This window comes from Oryzias latipes, chromosome 21 (assembly GCF_053564925.1).
Source record: "Oryzias latipes strain Hd-rR chromosome 21, Olatipes_Hd-rR_3.1".
In the NCBI taxonomy this organism is placed as follows: domain Eukaryota; kingdom Metazoa; phylum Chordata; class Actinopteri; order Beloniformes; family Adrianichthyidae; genus Oryzias; species Oryzias latipes.
The window spans coordinates 9,799,164-9,817,195 of NC_136257.1; the positions used below are offsets into that span (position 1 = coordinate 9,799,164).

At 43.1% G+C, this 18,032-nt stretch overlaps 1 protein-coding gene across 29 annotated transcripts in view; it reads left to right on the forward strand.

The window, feature by feature from the left end:
• The first annotated feature begins 4,174 nt into the window (after nucleotides 1-4,174).
• Nucleotides 4,175-18,032, forward strand: part of lmo7a (LIM domain 7a) — a 67,684-nt gene continuing 53,826 nt past the window's right edge. For 15 of the 29 annotated variants that reach the window (XM_023950988.2, XM_023950993.2, XM_078940009.1 and 12 more), the window contains exons 1-3: nucleotides 4,177-4,304; nucleotides 4,427-4,526; nucleotides 16,345-16,415. In XM_023950988.2, coding sequence (XP_023806756.1) covers nucleotides 4,458-4,526; nucleotides 16,345-16,415 — 140 coding nt within the window. In that variant the 5' untranslated portion in view covers nucleotides 4,177-4,304; nucleotides 4,427-4,457. Of the gene's footprint in view, nucleotides 4,305-4,426; nucleotides 4,527-16,344; nucleotides 16,416-18,032 lie in introns of all 29 variants that reach the window. The other 14 variants (XM_078940008.1, XM_078940014.1, XM_078940012.1 and 11 more) reach the window with 4 other exon arrangements.

Sequence of the window (18,032 nt, forward strand, 5' to 3'; positions counted from 1 at the left end):
AACTTTATTAATTTCAATCATGTTTGAAAATCTTTGGTGTTGGACCGGACGGAAAAGGAAAGAGGGGAAGAAGAGAGAGGGACGTTAGAGAGAGGGGGGGTAGGAGGGTGATAATAGGAGGGGAAGGGGGGTAAGACCATGAAGCAGCATAGAGCAGACAGGTTTACTGGTTGTTTATCGTTACGGTACGGTTCAAATGTAGTACAAAAAGGGCGGGGCCTGTTCACACACACTCAAATATTATCAACACACCTGCTAGCCGCAAAAATGTCCACATGTCAACATGCACACAAAACAGATAGTGTTCACGAACGCATACCTATGCCTTTAAACCAACTAGTGTGAAATCTTTCATTCATTCAATCATGCAAACTATTAGTGCAAAGGTGAGCTAACACCTGTGCTCAGGTGAGTGTTTATGTTCTTCTAAAATGGATGGTGGAATGTGAAAAGAAGGAGGAGGAGCGCCCAGCCACCCCCACACCCATACCCCCGCCGCAGCAGCAGCGGCAGCCGGAGCCCCCCCAACGCCACACGGGAACAGGCAGGGAACAACCGCCCCCCGGGCGACCAAGACCGCCACCCAGGCCAGGGCCAACAGGACCGCCGCGAGGCCCCCAGAGCCAGAGAGCAGGGAGGCGCAGAGGGAAAGAGAGCGCCGCCCCAGCCCAGCCAGGAAAGCAGCCCCCCGCCGCGCCGGAAGAGCCCAACGCAGGGCCCCACCGGAGAGGGACGCCCACAGCCCCAGACGAGCACCCCACCACCACCCGGGAGTTCCGGGCATCCCCCCGCCCCGACCCCAGGTACGAGCCAGGACCCCCCAAGGGAGACCCGCTCCGCACTCCAGGCAGCCACCCACCCGGCCCACGGTTGGTCCAGGTAGGAGCAAGGCAGGGGCCCGCCGCCCCCGCCCAGGAGGGGGGAACCCCGGGGAAAAAAGGGCGGCCCACAAGGGATGTTATAAATATGGCCCGACCAGGCTCGGCCATGTTGGAAGTTTGGCGGGGCCCAGCGCCCAGGGGCAAGGACCAGGACCCACCCCCCAGGGACACGAACACCCCCGGCTCAGGTGTAATATGAACCCCCCCACCGTGCGGAGAGAGCACCGCCGGGCCCAGGGAGCCGGCACCCAAGGGACACGGCCGCCATCGCCAAGGGGCCCGCACCCCCCACCAGGGAAGGGGTAGGGGACAGATGGACCCAGGTCCCACCTTCCTTGTAAAATGTGTGTGCGTGTATGGGTGTTTGAGAGGGTGTTTGTGTGCATGTGTGTGTGTTTATGTTTGAATGTATATATTGAAGGGGGAGGGGTGTGTGTACTAAGGGGGGTGCAGTTAAAATTGGCGAGTAGGGCACTAAGGGGACATCTCCTGATTACTCACAGTGATGTCCCCTCACCCTCCACACCAAGGGGCCCTAAATGTCTAAGGTGCGGTTAAAATTGGCGGGTAGGGTGCCAGGAGGACATCTGCTGCTTGCTTGCAGTGATGTCCAAGCACCCCCCCTACCAAGGACCCTACATGTCTAAGGTGCAAATAAAACCGAAAGAGGGGGGGCCCACTCCATACGGCAACCATAGGAGGGGGGCCACTCCCAAGTAGCCCCCCCCCAAGGCGCATCGCAGGCTAGACCCCCCACCCCCTCACCCTAATATGAGGTTATATAAGGAAGGGGGTAAGTTGGGGACAGCTGGTAGACTGTCCCCCGGTAAGCAGACATATTCTTATTTACTGCTGTACAACAGTGTCTAGTTGCTGTTCAGACAAAGTTCTTCAAGTACAGTACAGACCAAAAGTTTGGACACACCTTCTCATTCAAAGAGTTTTCTTTATTTCCATGACTATGAAAATTGCAGATTCACACTGAAGGCATCAAAACTACGAATTAACACATGTGGAATTCTATACATCACAAAAAAGAGTGAAACAACTAAAAAATATCTCATATTGTAGGTTCTTCATAGTATCCACCTTTTGCTTTGATTACTGCTTTGCACACTCTTGGCATTCTCTTGATGAGCTTCAAGAGGTAGTCACCTGAAATGGTCTTCCAACAGTCTTGAAGGAGTTCCCAGAGATGCTTAGCACTTGTTGGTCTTTTTGCCTTCACTCTGCAGTCCAGCTCACCCCAAACCATCTCCATTGGGTTCAGGTCTGGTGACTGTGGAGGTCAGATCATCTGGCGCAGCACCACATCACTCTCCTTCTTGGTCAAATAGCCCTTACACAGGAGGTGTGTTTGGGGTCATTGTCCTGTTGGAAAATAAATGATGGTCCAACTAAACCCAAACCAGGTGGAATAGCATGCCGCTGCAAGATGCTGTGGTAGCCATGCTGGTTCAGTATGCCTTCAATTTGGAATAAATCCCCAACAGTGTCACCAGCAGAGCATCCCCACACATCTTCACACCTACTCCTCCGTGCTTCACGGTAGGAACCAGGCATGTAGAGTCCATCCGTTCACCTTTTCTGCGCCGCACAAAGACACGGTGGTTGGAACCAAAAATCTCCAATTTGGACTCATCAGACGAAAGCACAGATTTCCACTGATCTAATGACCATTCCTTGTGTTGTTAAGCCCAAAAAAGTCTCTTCTGCTTGTTGCCTTTCTTCAGCAGTGGTTTCCTAGCAGATATTCTAGCATGAAGGCCTGATTCACACAGTCTCCTTTTAACAGTTGTTGTAGATGTGTCTGCTGCTAGAACTCTGTGCCGTTGACCTGCTCTCTAATCTGAGCTGCTGTTAACCTGCTATTTCTGAGGCTGGTGACTCTGACTCTGACTCAAACTTATCCTCCACAGCAGAGGTGACTCTTGGTCTTCCTTTCCTGGGACGGTCCACATGTGAGCCAGTTTCTTTGTAGCGCTTGATGGTTTTTGTGACTGCACTTGGGGACACTTTCAAAGTTTTCCCAATTTTTCAGACTGAATGACCTTCATTTCTTACAGTAATGATGGCAACTTGTTTTTCTGTACTTAGCTGCTTCTTTCTTGCCATAATACAAATTCTAACAGTCTATTTAGTAGGACTATCAGCTGTGTATCCACCTGACTTCTGCACAACACAACTGATGGTCCCGACCCCATTTATAAGGCAAGAAATCACACTTATTAAACCTGACAGGGCACACCTGTGAAGTGAAAAACATTTCAGGTGACTACCTCTGGAAGCTCATCAAGAGAATGCCAAGAGTGTGGAAAGCAGTAAACAAAGCAAAAGGTGGCTACTATGAAGAACCTAGAATATGACATATTTCAGTTGTTTCACACTTTTTTGGTATGTATATAATTCCACGTCTTAATAGTCTTGATGCCTTCAGTGTGACTCAACAATTTTCATGGTCAATGAGAAGGTGTGTCCAAACTTTTGGGCTGTACTGTATATATTTTATTTACATGTGCAAGTGGCCGGGATAGGCTCCAGCTGCCCCCAAAAGAGAACAAACCAATTGGAAGATGAATGTACACATTTTTTAAATAATTTACAATAAAAGGGAGAAAAAGGGTGATGGTGCTGCAAAGTCCAAGACGATAGAAAATTGAAAATGTTTGACTTTCTGACATTTTGAATTCAAGAGCTGCAGCGATTGGACCTTAGTTGACACAAGATTGTTCTTTTCTTAAAATAACTTGTATGTGCTGCTTTCAAATGCAAAAACAATTACATTGTTATATATGGAAAAATACAACACTGCAATAATTCACTTATTGTAAATATTTAAAAGAAACATTTTAAAACTGAATGTCTGCAAAATCATAAATCAGGTGTCTTTAACAAAGCAGTATATGGGTTTTGGACTAGTTTACAGGTTGCAGACACTGCTCTAGTTTCTTGTCCTGCAGTATTCCATTTTGCCAATAGGAGGCAGTGTTGGACTGTGATCAACGGCGGATCGAGCTTTCCCACAACCAACAGTTTTTCCAGATGCTCAACTTTTTATGTCTTTGTGTTTGAAACGCAGTAGACTCTAAAGCTTTCTCTTATTTAAAAATTAAGATTTTTTTTTTTTTGCCCAAGAAAAAAATGCCGATTCAATTACTTTTGTCCCAAACTGGATGATCATCCTGGAGGTTGCGCACTCCCCTACATGGTGGAACCTGCTGTTCAAACAGTCCTGAGGGGTATTTAATCGACTCGGTGCGGTGGATTCTCTCATACCTTCCACACCTCACCATAAAGTTTGTCCACTCCTCTTGCTGAAGCCTGAAAACACGTTCTGACATGTGCGTCACCTCCCGTCTGACCAGACACTAAGGTGGAGCCGCTCAAAGGGAGACAGGACAGGTGTGTCGGATGAAAGGACAGGTGAGAAAACAATGCAGTTTGACACCTTGCCCAGTTGTGACCTGCTGCTGAAGAACGCAAGGCAGCACAGTTCTAGGCTGAGAAGAGCGGTTCTGGTAAATGTGTCTGAACTGGACCACTAGGACCCGCTGAAGCTCAGAGAAGAGGCTGGTCATGGAGTGGAGGGAGCAGTCCACTGTCAGCTCTGCTGAAGCCTTCCAGGAGGCGCAGCGATGGATTGAGGTGAGTCTGGATTTATGTCTTTAGAAAAACCTTCCTGCTGGAGAGTTGGACATTTGATGTTTGGTGCTGGATGACTGGACCTGGGCTGCATTAGAACTGGTACAGCAGCTGCAGCTCTGACAGATGGATTTGTGAAGGTATGCTTCATCTTGTCTTTACATCTCAGGTAACCAACAGGATTGACTACAGGTAACTTGATCTCTCCACTGCAAAAAGAGGTGGCCAAACAAAAAAAAGGAAAAGATCTTACGAAGAAAATCAGAAAGTACTAATATGACTTAATTGTTGAGAAACCTTATGATAAAATATCAAAGTCTAGAAACAAAGAGTTCCACACAAGCATTAAGAAAGAGAAAAATAAGCTAGAATTACTTGAATATTCTACATCTCCAAAATAAGTTCTAGTTTTAGGATTTTTTATTAGTTTTATACTTAATTGTAGTTCATCCATTACAGTGACAACAATGTAATAAGTGGAAATGAATCATTTTAAAACAAAATGTGAACAAAAAAGACAACAATCTTAGTACAAGTTGACCCATCTTAGTAAATCCTCTTAAAATCAAAATATAGCACTTTTATTACATGAATTTATTTTTTGTTTCCAAATGAACAATGAATGCTATTCTAACTTCATTTATAGATTTGAACCAAAAATTATGCTTTTTTTTAGTTTTTCTACTGTCAAATTGCTGATTTTGAGAATATAAATAAAATATCTTAAATGTCTAAAAACAAGGTTTTAAAGTATCAAATAGTTTGCAATGTGTCCTATATTGTTTCTTAAAAGAAAATGTCTTTTTTTCTGCTTCTTTTTTTCACACCCTGCAAATGTTTAATGATCAATTCAGCTCTTATTATTATAGCTCTGATTCTATGAAGTAGAAACAAAAATGGTGTCAATAACAGATTTTGTTCTTCACATCTGTTGGATAACTCCATTTGTGCAGAACTTTGATTGCGCCAGATTTTCCAAAAACTGTTCCTGCCTTAACGGCTGAACTTCTGTTGCCAAACTTTAAAGGCAAGTCCAAGGCGATCTCTTTGATGATGAAGACGATGCGTGCCTTCCTCTCACACGTCCCTCCCTCCAGAGTGGTGTAGCTACATAAATATTGCTCTAATTTCACGAGTTGGGGGAATCTGAATGCCTTGCTTGTGACATCAGTCTGTCTCATTTTTGCACACTGGCCCATTGTCATGAATTGGTTGATTAAAGTGTGTGTGTGTGTGTGGGGGGGGGGGGGGGGGGGCATGGTGTTGCAGGGAGACAGAGGAGGACAGAGGTCTAAGCAGGAGGTGAAACACAAAGATATTGAGCTGTTATGTCAAAAAGAAAATGAATGAGATATTTGGCATAAATAGAGGAACATAAACCCCCCACAGTTTGGCTAGGGGCAGAACAGTTTCCCCTCCAGGAGAAAGTGCTGCGGTTATTGGATTCTGCCTCGGAATGATTAACAAGCTGCTTGGCTTCACAGCCCTTTTAACAGAGGCATGTGGAGGTCGGTGGTAGTGTAAAAAAATTCAACTAAATGGTCTGGAGCCTGTCACATGGACACATTCCTGTGTGAGCTGCCATGGCGGGGAACATAGTCTCCTCAGAGGCGGTTGGCTGTCAGCAAAGGCGTCCTGAGACCACAGGCCCCACTGCAATATCAGGGCTCCTTGTTAATTGAGGAGAAAGGCTGGGAGCGTTTCTCTGTGACGTACAGGTTAGCAGAGCATGTTGAAATGTGGAGCCAGTGTTGTGTTTATTCTTACATTCTGAAAGCTTCAAGTGTTCAATGTTGATGGTGTTAGTGGTTGGAATGGTTTGGCTCTGGGAGGCCAAGTGGCAATGAGGAAAAACACTGTAGCAAACATGGAGGTGGAAGTGTCAGGGTTTGTGAGACCCCTTTAGATAAAGGGGAGACCTAACAAACTGAAGAAAAATGTAATGGATTAAATAAAGAATTGGTGGGATTTCTTTAGTTGTAATAAGACAATGGAACTAAAAAAGAGTAACACAAACTCAAAGGATTAAGGAGTGTGTTTTAGACCAGATTTAACAAACAAAAAAAAAACTTGAAGATACACAAAAATACCAGAAATCAGGTAGGTAATACATTCTCTGATTTACTATACAACGTTTTGAATCAATTAGGGGAATAAATACATTAATATTTAAAAAAAAATTAAAAACATTCTATAAAATGATAATCAGTGTTGGGGGTAACGGATTACAGAGTAACAAATTACTGTAATTTAATTACTTTTGCCAGTAATGGAGTTATAGATAGACAGACAGACAGACAGACAGACAGACGGATAGACGGATAGACAGATGTATGGATGGATGGATGGATGGATGGATGGATGGATGGATGGATGGATGGATGGATGGATGGATGGATGGATGGATGGATAGATAGATAGATAGATAGATAGATAGATAGATAGATAGATAGATAGATAGATAGATAGATAGATAGATAGATAGATAGATAGATAGATAGATAGATAGATAGATAGATAGATAGATAGATAGATAGATAGATAGATAGACCATTTGTTGTTGTTAAATAAGAGAAACAGTCAACTTTAAAAGCTTAAACTTAAAAAAAAACATGCATTGTTGCAGGACTTCTTGAAATAAAAGATTATTAAAAAGAATTTTTAAAAATAATTTCTAAACATTCAGAAGTTTTAGACCTCTTTGACATGTACTTTAATTATTTAGAAAGCCCAAAAATAAGTCAATAATAAAAATAGATAATAATAAATCAATAGTAAGTCAATAAAAATAATAAATAATAGCAATAACTAAATAATAACTCAATAAATTATAATAATAATAAATCAATAATAAGTAAACAAAAACTCCAAAAGTCAACAATAGATTTACCCTAAAAAAAACACAAAACAAAGAAAAACAATAGATTTACCCTAGTTATTCATGTGAATGGTCAATTTGTGTAACACAGATGGTATGGTGCTGGGTTTCAAGCAAATACTCTGGCCTCTTATCAAAATGTGTTTCCACAAAATGTTTTGAACATAGCCAGACTAGGGGGCCGGTTTAGCTCGTGCTGGTTTGCGGGACCTTCCGTCCGTGAAACCTGGGTTCAATTCCGGGCTGCTCCCTCTTCCCCTCTCTGCTGCTGTGCCGGTCCCAAGCCCGGTGGGATTGAGAGGGATGCGTCAGGAAGGGCATCTGGCGTAAAACATTGCCAAGTTAACCATGCGACTCATCCTCGAGGGAGGGTTGTTTCGCTGTGGCGACCCCTGATGGGAGAAGCCGAAAGTGAAAGAAGAAGATGCAGCATGTTGATAATAGCCCTGCAGCATCATGCATGTCATCATGCATATTACTTACCTGTCAAATGTTATGCCTTCCTCCTTCGTGAGGCCTTTTGCAAAAAATGTGTTCACATGCATGCACTGCAGCAGTGACTTGACCTCACCAAGATGGCGATCCTCTCCTCCCATGAGGAATCACGTGATGTCTCCTCTAGCGATATAACTCATTGGTCTTTAGCTCACCTTTAGCTCACAGTCACCGGCTTCCTTTAATGCCAAAATACTCTGATTCACAGGTTTGCAATTAAATTCAATTTATAATATCATTCAACTTGATTAAAAATCTAGTAATTTTTCACATTTCCATGGAAAACAACTTTTGTATGTTTTAAAAAAAACACTTTATGATGGAAGTTTGAATTGATATTTCATTTTCTAAGTAGACAGATACGGTAATGATAAATTCTTTTTTTAAACTCAGTCCTTTAAACCAAAAGTGAAAGGATGGGGTGGAAAAGTTGGGACATTACTTTAGTTACCGTGATGTTAGGGATTACCCATTACTTTCAACATTAAATGCACTATTAGGGTTACAATTGATGTCGCAAGTTGTATAAAAGAACACGTGAACAACTTTCAATAAGCTAAATCATGGAATACTCATACTGACCTACGTTTCACTGCAAACTCCTTTTGTGGTTATCAATTTACATAATCAAAATTAAAAATGGACTATTTGCCAAATACTAATTATTCTGTGTAAATGGTTTGCTTATTGCTTTGCTTTTTCTTTAATTCCTTGCCTTTTGCTTATGGGGTGGTCTCAACAGAAGCACTTATGGCTTTTTCCACCTCCCTGCACGCTTTACATATCTTTTCACTATAATAAAAATGGATAATGATAAATCATGTAGTAAAATGGTTACAGTACAACAGGGGTGGGATTATATAAATTTGCTTCCTTCCACTCCCTTTCAAGCAATATTTTATTTTATGTCTAATTATCCTAAGTCTTATTTGATTGCTTGAAATAATCCATTTTAAATCAAATCTAATCAAAATCGTTATGTTTTTCATGTGCTAAATAAATAAATCTATAATATATGAAAGGAGTGCAAAATATTCAACATAATATGCAGAATATGTCATTATTTTTGTAAGTGGTTCCCTGAAGCGCTGCACTCCCGAAAAAAGGGAACTAACTTGTGACAAAAAAATTCCAATACCCACTCTGATAAAAATAGTGTTTTCTGTGTTTTTAACATGTTCTTGTAGCATTTTTCTCATGATGGAGGACATAGATAGAGAAAATTAGGATTAAAATTGCATTTCCGAGTGTTTTTAATTCAAATTGTTGTGAATGAGGAACTTGAAAAAGAGAATATTTGTGACGTAGAAATAGATGAGGGAAGAGAGTGTAAACAGAGAGCTGTCAGGGTTGCCCCTTGCGAGAGGTGAAGCTCTGACTAACTACTGCTGCTCTGCAGAAACTATGTCCAAGGAAACAACAGTTTTGTTTGTTTGTTTGTTTGTTTTAGATATTGGCCAAAAACTGCATCATCATAATAAAAAGACCTCTAGGAATCTTTAAAGCAAAACATTTTCTGCACCTTTTTCCAAAAATTAATCATTAATATGAAACATTTACCAATCAGGACTGATTAACTACCAGTTAGTTACGAGTTTGTTGTTCAAAATCTACATTACAATGAAGCCATTGCACTTTTCTGTTTTACAGGGGTATTTTTCTCTGAACAGTTTTGAGGTTGAACCCCACGGTAGCCCACAGTCTGGTTTTCAGGTCATCTTAAATGAAGTATATTCAAGACTTAACCTCAGTTTTGACAAAAAGATTTAATGTTCTCCAATGAAATTAATCACAAAGTTGCTAAAAACTCACAGAGGTCTCCAGTTTTTTTCCTTTATTTTTATTTTTATCCTGGTCTTTCGGCTGTTTTGTATTGCTCTAAAACCAACTTTTATTATGTAGTTATGGTTTAAATCCTTTCACCATTTCAAAGTGAAACAGGACCCTTGTCATTAGAGCAAAACAGCCCTATAGGTGATTTTTCTCAACCTCCCAGCAAAAACTTCAATATCTCTGATTAGTTCTGTTTTTCAAATTCTGCACATCTTTTACCAACGCTGCAGATGTACTTCTGAACCCTGGGCAGCTGTGTTGTTTTCCATGGTTGAAGTTGGAAGCATCATCCTTCCAACACTGCAGCACCACTTCAGGTCTCCAAACAGAAAGCAGTTAGAAGCGAGGCCATGTACTTCCAGATGTGCTGATGTGAAACAGGCCCAAACACAAGAAGCCGCTCGCCTCAGTTGCTATTCCAACATGTCAGTGTGGTCGGTGCTGATGGCTTCCTCGGATGTATATTTTTCTTGAGTCCAGTCCCTGAAATATTTGAACAATCTCCCATGTGCCCCCATGCCTCAATCCGCTGCAGTCAGGGCAAAGAATTAAACAATTACTGGCAGGGGTGGTGGTGAAGGTGGTGGTGGTGGGTGGTGGGGTCTTTGGCACTAACATCGAATGCCGATGTGCATCAGCATGAATATGATCACAGACCCAAAGACTCCTTCGATTATTTATGCTCCTTGCGGTAATCTTAGCTTGATCTTTAAGCAAAAAATAAAAATTCCCAACCCATAATGCACTCTGGGGGACTACTTTTTTGTTCTTTTCCTGGAGCTCAGTTCCGACACATCAGCAGCACATTCTTGAGGGGAGCGGCAGTGGGCTTGTAGGAAGTGGAGCTGCCTCTGAAACCTCCTTCCAACCTCTCTGCTCATGCAGTTTGTTGTTTGCCACTGCACAGACAGATGTGAGGAGGGCAGAGGCGGTTGTCACGAGGGAGTCGACGCAGTGACAGTGATGGAGCGCAGTTTCATGTTTCCTTATTGTCTTGTAAGCTCGGCGGGGTGGATAGTCACTTACTGTTCACCTGGGTGAGCAGGGTAAATAGAAAAAACACACCAGAGAAAATAAATATCAAATGTAAGATAGAGATTTAACCACCAAAGCTGTGATTTTTAAAAAAAAAGTAAATAGAGTTTATTTACATGCAGCTGAATCCCAGTAGAGGTCAGGATTTCATAAACAAGCTGCATCACCTGATCAGCTGAGGTTCCCACTGAAAATGTGTGTATTTTTTCACACCACTCACAGAGGGACTCCGGAGTGGGGGGCTTTGCGGCTTGGCAGCGGTGGATCCCCCCACACTGGTGACCTCCTATTTTACCTGCAGCACACACACAGCACTCCCACACCTCCATACATGGGTGGGGTCGGGGGGGGGCGGCCGGTCTTCACCCGCCTGGTCCTCTCGGGGCGGCCGGGCTTATGGGTGTCCTGTCGGCTGCGGGAGGGGTCGGGCATGCGGCGCTGGGGGTCGGCCGGCTGGGGGGGGGGTTGCTGCTTGGCGGCGGGGGTAGGGAGGGTAACCAGATGATTGTGAGTATGTGTGTGTGAGTGCATGGGTAGGACCGACCTGGGGGCTGGCTCGCTGGGACCCTCTGGGGCTTTCCCTCCCCATCACAGAGAGGGGAGGGCACTGAGAGGGTTGGGGAGGGGGGGTCAGATATTATGGCGGGGGGGGTGGTAGTGCGTAGGGTTTTAGGGGGGTGGCTGTGGCTGTGGGTGCGTGGCGATCCCTGGGTTGCTAAGGTCGCGGGCCTGGGCTGGCTTGCGGGGACGGGGCGCCGGTCGGGTGGTGGCCGGCTCTTGGGTTCCGGGGGCCCTGGCTTCGTCCCTGGCCTTTGTCTCGGTGTCCGGCGCCCGGTGGCCCCCATGGCTGCCGCCTGGTACGGCTAAGCGCTCCTGTCTTGTGGCCTGGGGGCCGGACACTGGGTTCGCTTGTGCCTCTGGGCATTGGGGGGGCCCCTGTAGGGGGGCCCTCTCTGTGCCTGGCTGGTGGGGTGGGCGGTCCCCTCCTCCTCCCCTCCCGGGCTGCCTGGGTCCGGATGCTGGGGGGGCTTCTGGCCTGGGGGGCTCTCCTCCCCTCTCCTGGTCTGGCTGGTCTGGCTGGGTAGGATCTGGCTCCCTTTATGAACACACGGTTCACGTCGGCAGCATGCATGTATCTCCACCCCCACGTGCACGTGCACACTGCCACACTGCTCCCTGTCTGCTTCATCCCTCCTCCTTACCTACAGTGTATTGATGGACAGTTTTTTTTTTCTCGCTCATCTTAGTGTCAGATTTTCACCTTTGATGTAACATTCGTCTTTCCAGCAGATCTGGTATAATTGTTACAGCTTAAATTAATAACTTAGTCAAATCAGTGCTTGTATCCCCCACCTTTTCACCTTTCTTCCTTTTACTCTCTTCCACCCTCCCCTCACATTCTTCCCCTCTCCCTCCCCACACACACTAAATGTAACAAATAAATAAAAAATAATACGACAAAAAGGGGTTTATACAAATCTACACTCTAGTTTCTTGAAGCTATATAACCTCTTTTTGTGATAGTAAAACCTGTCCAACACAAAAAGCCTTCAGCTCTAATCTGTTTGCTCAGCTGTTGGACAGAACAAGTTAAAAAAGAAAAAAAAAAAAAAAATGTGTGTATTTGTTTCTGGTTCTATGCTTTGTGTTTTCTTTTTGTTCAGGCACTTTTTTTGTCAAGAAAAACAAGAGGTCGTCTCGTTGTGTTTTTTCAACAAAACAAATATTTCCCAGCGAGTCAGCAGTGTACAAACGCAAAAAAGCTGTGTGAGAATTTCCATGTCGTTCATCAATTATTGTTCGGTCTAATAGTCTTGGAATGAGAAGCATTTGGGGCCTTGGCCATCTCAGGTTTCTCAGGGTGTGTTCTGAGGTGTAGCTCAAATAAAAGGATCATAATACCAGGCGTTTGCGGTCAGGCTAATTGTTGAGACTGTAATGTCTTCTATCTAATGATGTTCATTACTTGAAGTCCCACGTTTGTTTCAGCTTTTCCTCTTTTTCAAGTGATAACAGATGGAAAGGCAGGGAACATGGTTCGTGATCAGTTTGGTTGCCTTTGTGTGTAATGTAAAGGCTTGCTTTTGATCCTATTCTGGCTACAGAGTAGTTTTAAAGTTTTAAAGCAGACACACCCTTTTTGGAAATGATAAAAATTTAAACTGAAAAAATGAAGAGGCTGTTCTGTTTATGCAAGCTGAGGGTAAAGGTACAAGCTAAAGCCGTACAAACCAATTTATAAAGTGATGCAGCCTCACATCTGAATGTGATGTGACAAGGTGACTCTTCACAGCCAAATTGTACAATCATTTTGCTTACCTTGTTTAATTCCTGCATTATCTTGCCTCAAATATAACGTGCGCTGTAATCTGAACACCTGTAAATGATTGCTAAATGATTTTATCATCTGCAAAAAAAAAATCTACTCGATCTACTGTAATCAAACATTTACCTATCATTCACATTCATACTACAAAAAAAATATTGATTTATTTATTTATTTCAAGCAATTTCAGCAATAAAAAAACAAAAATAATAATAAATGTGAAAAAAACTGATGCCGTCGTCTTGAATTTTAATTGACTTTGTTATTTTACTGTATTTGACAGTAAACTAATACATTCCATTAGTGTATTTTAAAATACAGTAAATTAGTCAATTCAATTAGTTTATTGTATTAGTTTACTGTATTTGAAAGGAACAATGCACATTAAAAAGCACCTTTATCTGTATTTCTTGGACTGGTGGCAAATTTGTTTCCCTAAAAATGACTATAAGTCTCCCTATACTTGCTCCTGATCATAAATACACTGTTTTGCACATACAGTACACACACATAACACATTGTATCTATTTAAAATGAAGATTGTCAAATAGACTGATTAATTGCTTGAAAGGGAGTGGGAGGAGCCAAATTCAATCTGAGCCAAATTATAATCTCACCTCTATCATGTTTAGTTTATTTTTTTTTTGCATAGCTGTCATAATCTTTAATATATGTTTAACTATATAAAAAAACATTATTTAATTTAATTGCAGTTTAAGGGGATGCTACATTGGATGAATTAAATGTAACACTGTAAAATAGTGACAAAAAGGGGTTAAAACCTGTTCAGTACAAACAGCATTGCCAAAATGCTTATTTGAAAGCTCAAAAAACCTCAGCAGGGTTGTTTTGTTGAAGGAAATATTGGTGTAATGATGTAACATTTAATTCTTTGCATTATAGACTCAATTTTTTAACAGTCATTTTGAGGTCCTAGATCTGCTTTCCCCTCAGCTTATTTTTTGGTCTGCAGGAAATCTTCTACTTAATCTCTCAAATACTGCTCGCTTCAACATTTCTTCTAAAATTATTTTATTGTTGTGTCACTATAACAGGCAGGTGGCTGGATCCAAATGCAGGATGTTTATGAGCTCAGCTGAAAGTCCACAAAGCTCAAGATGTGCCAAAGAGTGGTCCACAAAGCAGGCAGGGGTCAATAACGGGCATGAAAGCATCAGAGAAGAGACAGGGGTAGTCAGGATCCAGGCGAGAGTCGGGGCAGGCGGCAGGAAAATTGATACAGATACAGGGTCAGGACACAGCAGATCAGATCAAGATACAACGCTCGGTAATGATGGCAGAGTGGTTCTGGGGTTCTGATAAACCCAGTTGCATTGCTTGCAGTGAACCAAAAGCTTCCATCTTCTCCAAACTGAAGGCCAAGTTCCCTTAAATATTTGATGTATGAGACAGACCACAAAAAAAGACACCCACAAAAATCATTTTGTCACCTTGTCAGAGTTGTAGGTTGTCAGCTACACACTCAGATACAGACAAGATCAGCCAATGTTCAGTTATCTAGTGCTGCCAGCAGGCCTGTCATGCCTGTTTTTCCTCCATAAAACTGGTTTGCATTGATGTTTGTGTCAGGAAATGATGGTGTAAGACCCAATATGCTGGAGACCAGGCTTGATTGCGTAAACCTGAACATGGCAAAACCCATAGATGAAAAAAGGTGACAAGGCAGCTGGCCCTCTTTTTTTTACCTGAAAAGAGGGGAGAACAAAAAGAACTAAAACAAGGTCAAGGAAAGGTTCAGTTTCCTGCAGCCCAGCAGCAGTGAGGGGTTATATGGAAAATTCCTTCAAGAGGAGCAGTACCAACAACTCTCCTCAGTGTGGGAAACATTAAGGAAACATAGCCAGGAGGAAAAATAAAAAAGGTGTCCAAATGGTGTCCATCCTCAGGGGCAGGGAACATGAAGAGGAAAGGCCCTGGTGACCCTCGTCAGGAACAGACATATAGACATATGAAGAGGAATGGCTTCCGCAGCCCTCCTCAGGAACAGGACACATGAAAAAGTATGGCCCTGGGAATCCCCCTCATGAATGGGTGGGTTGGATATGGCATAAGCCTCAAAAAGGGCTGACGTGACATGTTGTGGCATGAACTGTGGTAGTGACAGAGCCAAAGCAGCATAGTTGTCCTGCTGGGTGGTCAGGTCATACTATTAGGGGCTAATAGTGTAGGACCCAAAATCCAGGAGACCAGGGTGCCGTTTTCTAGGACATATTTTTGCAGAGCAGCAGAACGTCATTTTAAATTCGCCTCTGAGTTTTTGATTTTTATTGCGGGGCAACGCCAGTTTACCTTTCAGCCACCCATAACTGAGAACTATCTGTTTACATGCTGTCCTGCTACCTTATAGCCCCTCGCACCCCCAAACAAACATTACTAGTGCAAAAAAAATAGTGACCAATATTGGAGGCAGCTCGGACGAGGAAAACCAAGACGTATGTGGATCTAGTCGTCTACAAATGGATGCATCAAAATGGAGCGGAGAAGGGAGTCTGCAGTCTTGCAATTTTGAACTTAACTTTTCTTATATACATAACTGCAAGTAGAGGACACTCTAGGCTGTGCATGGTTCTTCCACATTGTCTAAAGCTGCTTTTTGCTGAAGACACAAATGGTTAAATAATGTCATTGACAGAATGAGCTGTTTGTGTTGATGTTCCAATTGTGCAAAACCTATTTTACGACGAAGATTATGCTATTTTATAAGAATAATAAGATTTGATTTTATGTTTTTTTTATTGTAGTTGCAGATTCTACACAACTAAAAGATAAAAGACATTGCTTTGTGTTTTCACAGTTTTGTGTGGAAATGCATAAAAGAGTAGGTCACACATGCACAGTTTGTGTTTGCTTACATAATGGCTCCTGGTGGGTCTGTGCTGCTGGTTTGAGATCATGGGAAACTCTTGCAGCTTTAAGGCCAAGCTGCATTTGTCTGGTGTTCTATGCGCGCCTGCAGCCTTTCTCCACAGCTCCAGCAGCTTGCAACTTTAAAGCTGAGGAGAACAAAGACTCTTGGGAGTTGTTGAACAACACCTGAAGGACTGTGCTTAATTCTGGTCCTCACACAGTGAGGGGAATCAGAAGGAAATACCTCTGATTTCCTCTGCTACTGTTCTCAACATCCTACCTTTCTTCTACAGCTTTTCCGCCCAAGATTCCAACTCGTGTCCTCTCCCAACTTGCTGCTTCTCTCATTGTTATTGTCCAATCCTTTTTTTGTTGTTTTTTTCCAGACTGTAACCAAGAAAAAATTTGGGAGCAGCGACTTCCGATCAGCCCTGGAGAGTGGTGTTCTGCTGTGTGAGTAAGTACTCTGCCCTTCCCAGGCAGCGCTTTCACTTCTCTCATTCAGAAGGAATCCCTCTCCTCTAAATGTACACACCGATCTAAGGGCTGCTGGTGTTTCCCAGGCTGACCCCCTACTGTTGTGCTGGTTGTTTGTGGGCCACATAAAGTGAGCGCATGTTTCCAGTGGAGACATTTGATGTTTTCATCCTCAGATTTGCGAGGATCTATTTTGGTCTGAGTTTTGTTGGGTTTATGACAGATGCTACCAATCTGTGGATTAGGCAGAGTGCCATCCCTTCTTTAATGAGAAGCAGTGGAAACCCACAACGGAGATTAATAGAACACCACTTTCTCATTAGAGCATTGAGTTTTCGCCAGCTTGCATGCAGTAATGGTTGATTTTTCTCCGAGTGGATTCCTTGTACTCGTGTGCAAAGATAGAGACAGTGATGTGATCGACACACATCGGCAGGAAGCTATAATTGCTTCTTCCAAAACCCTTATTGGCATCTCTTCAAAGAAAAAAGAGCTGATCGCTCTGCTGATTGGATCCTGACTCCAGTGTTTGCTTAATCTCAGAGAACAACAATCAGAGAGCTGTTGGTGTTTTCACAGCTCGAGGAAGAGGAAGACAGATTAAATCACCTTCACCTAGAAACTCTACTCCCATTGTGCTGTTGGTTATCAGAACTTCTTGCTTGGAAAGGAATGTGTTTTGTTGGTCACACACATGATTACTACCCCACTGAAAGCGCGTGTTATCTCATGAAGTACTATTGTTTCACAGTTAAATGAATAACACAAACCCAAATGGCCTTTACATTCTTCCTTTACACCTATTGTCAGCCCATCCCATCCGCCTGCAGTCTGGAGAAACTCTTCCACGTCGTGCTGGAGCTTTTTCTCCTTAACATGCTATTCTGGCACAACTGATTTGAAGGGTCTGACATAGAAAGTGAAGAAAAAAGACCTGCCATCAGAAGCAAGGTGATGAACATTTGCGGCTCAGTCAGACAGCTTTTTTGGGGGCCTAATCTTAAGGCCCGTACACACCGGGACGAATTTCGCGCGCGATTTTCGCCGACGTTTAACGCCTTGTGACTAAACAAAGGGCACCAATGAGAGTGTGGACACCGACGCGAAAAAACGCCACGCGTCAAAGCGTAAAAAAAAAACAAGCCTCGGGTTCGTTTTTATTTTTTGACGCGTCGCGTCGAAATCTATTCGACCAATGAGAATGGCGCTTTTGCACACGTGTCTGGAGCTTCTGAAGTTACTGTAAAACACACCTAGGGGGCGCTCAAACACAAAACTGCCTTGCTGAGCACACATACCAGCGAAGAAGATAGACGCCACACTGCAGCGAAGAAATAATGACGGACATTCTAAAATATCCCCGAACCAAGCACCAGTTGCTCCAACTTTGAAATATTCATGTTTTCTTTGTATGATTCTGACAAGCGTGTAAGTACTTGCTCTCTTCTTCTGAGTGAAAAGCGACTTTAAGAAGCGTAAAGTTGCGCAGCGCCACCTTGTGTACAGGAGTATTTCTGTTTTACATTAAGCGCTATCTAATGTCAGGGAATGAAATTGCATGTTCACTCAACTCATCGTCAGCGAAAATCGCCTGGGT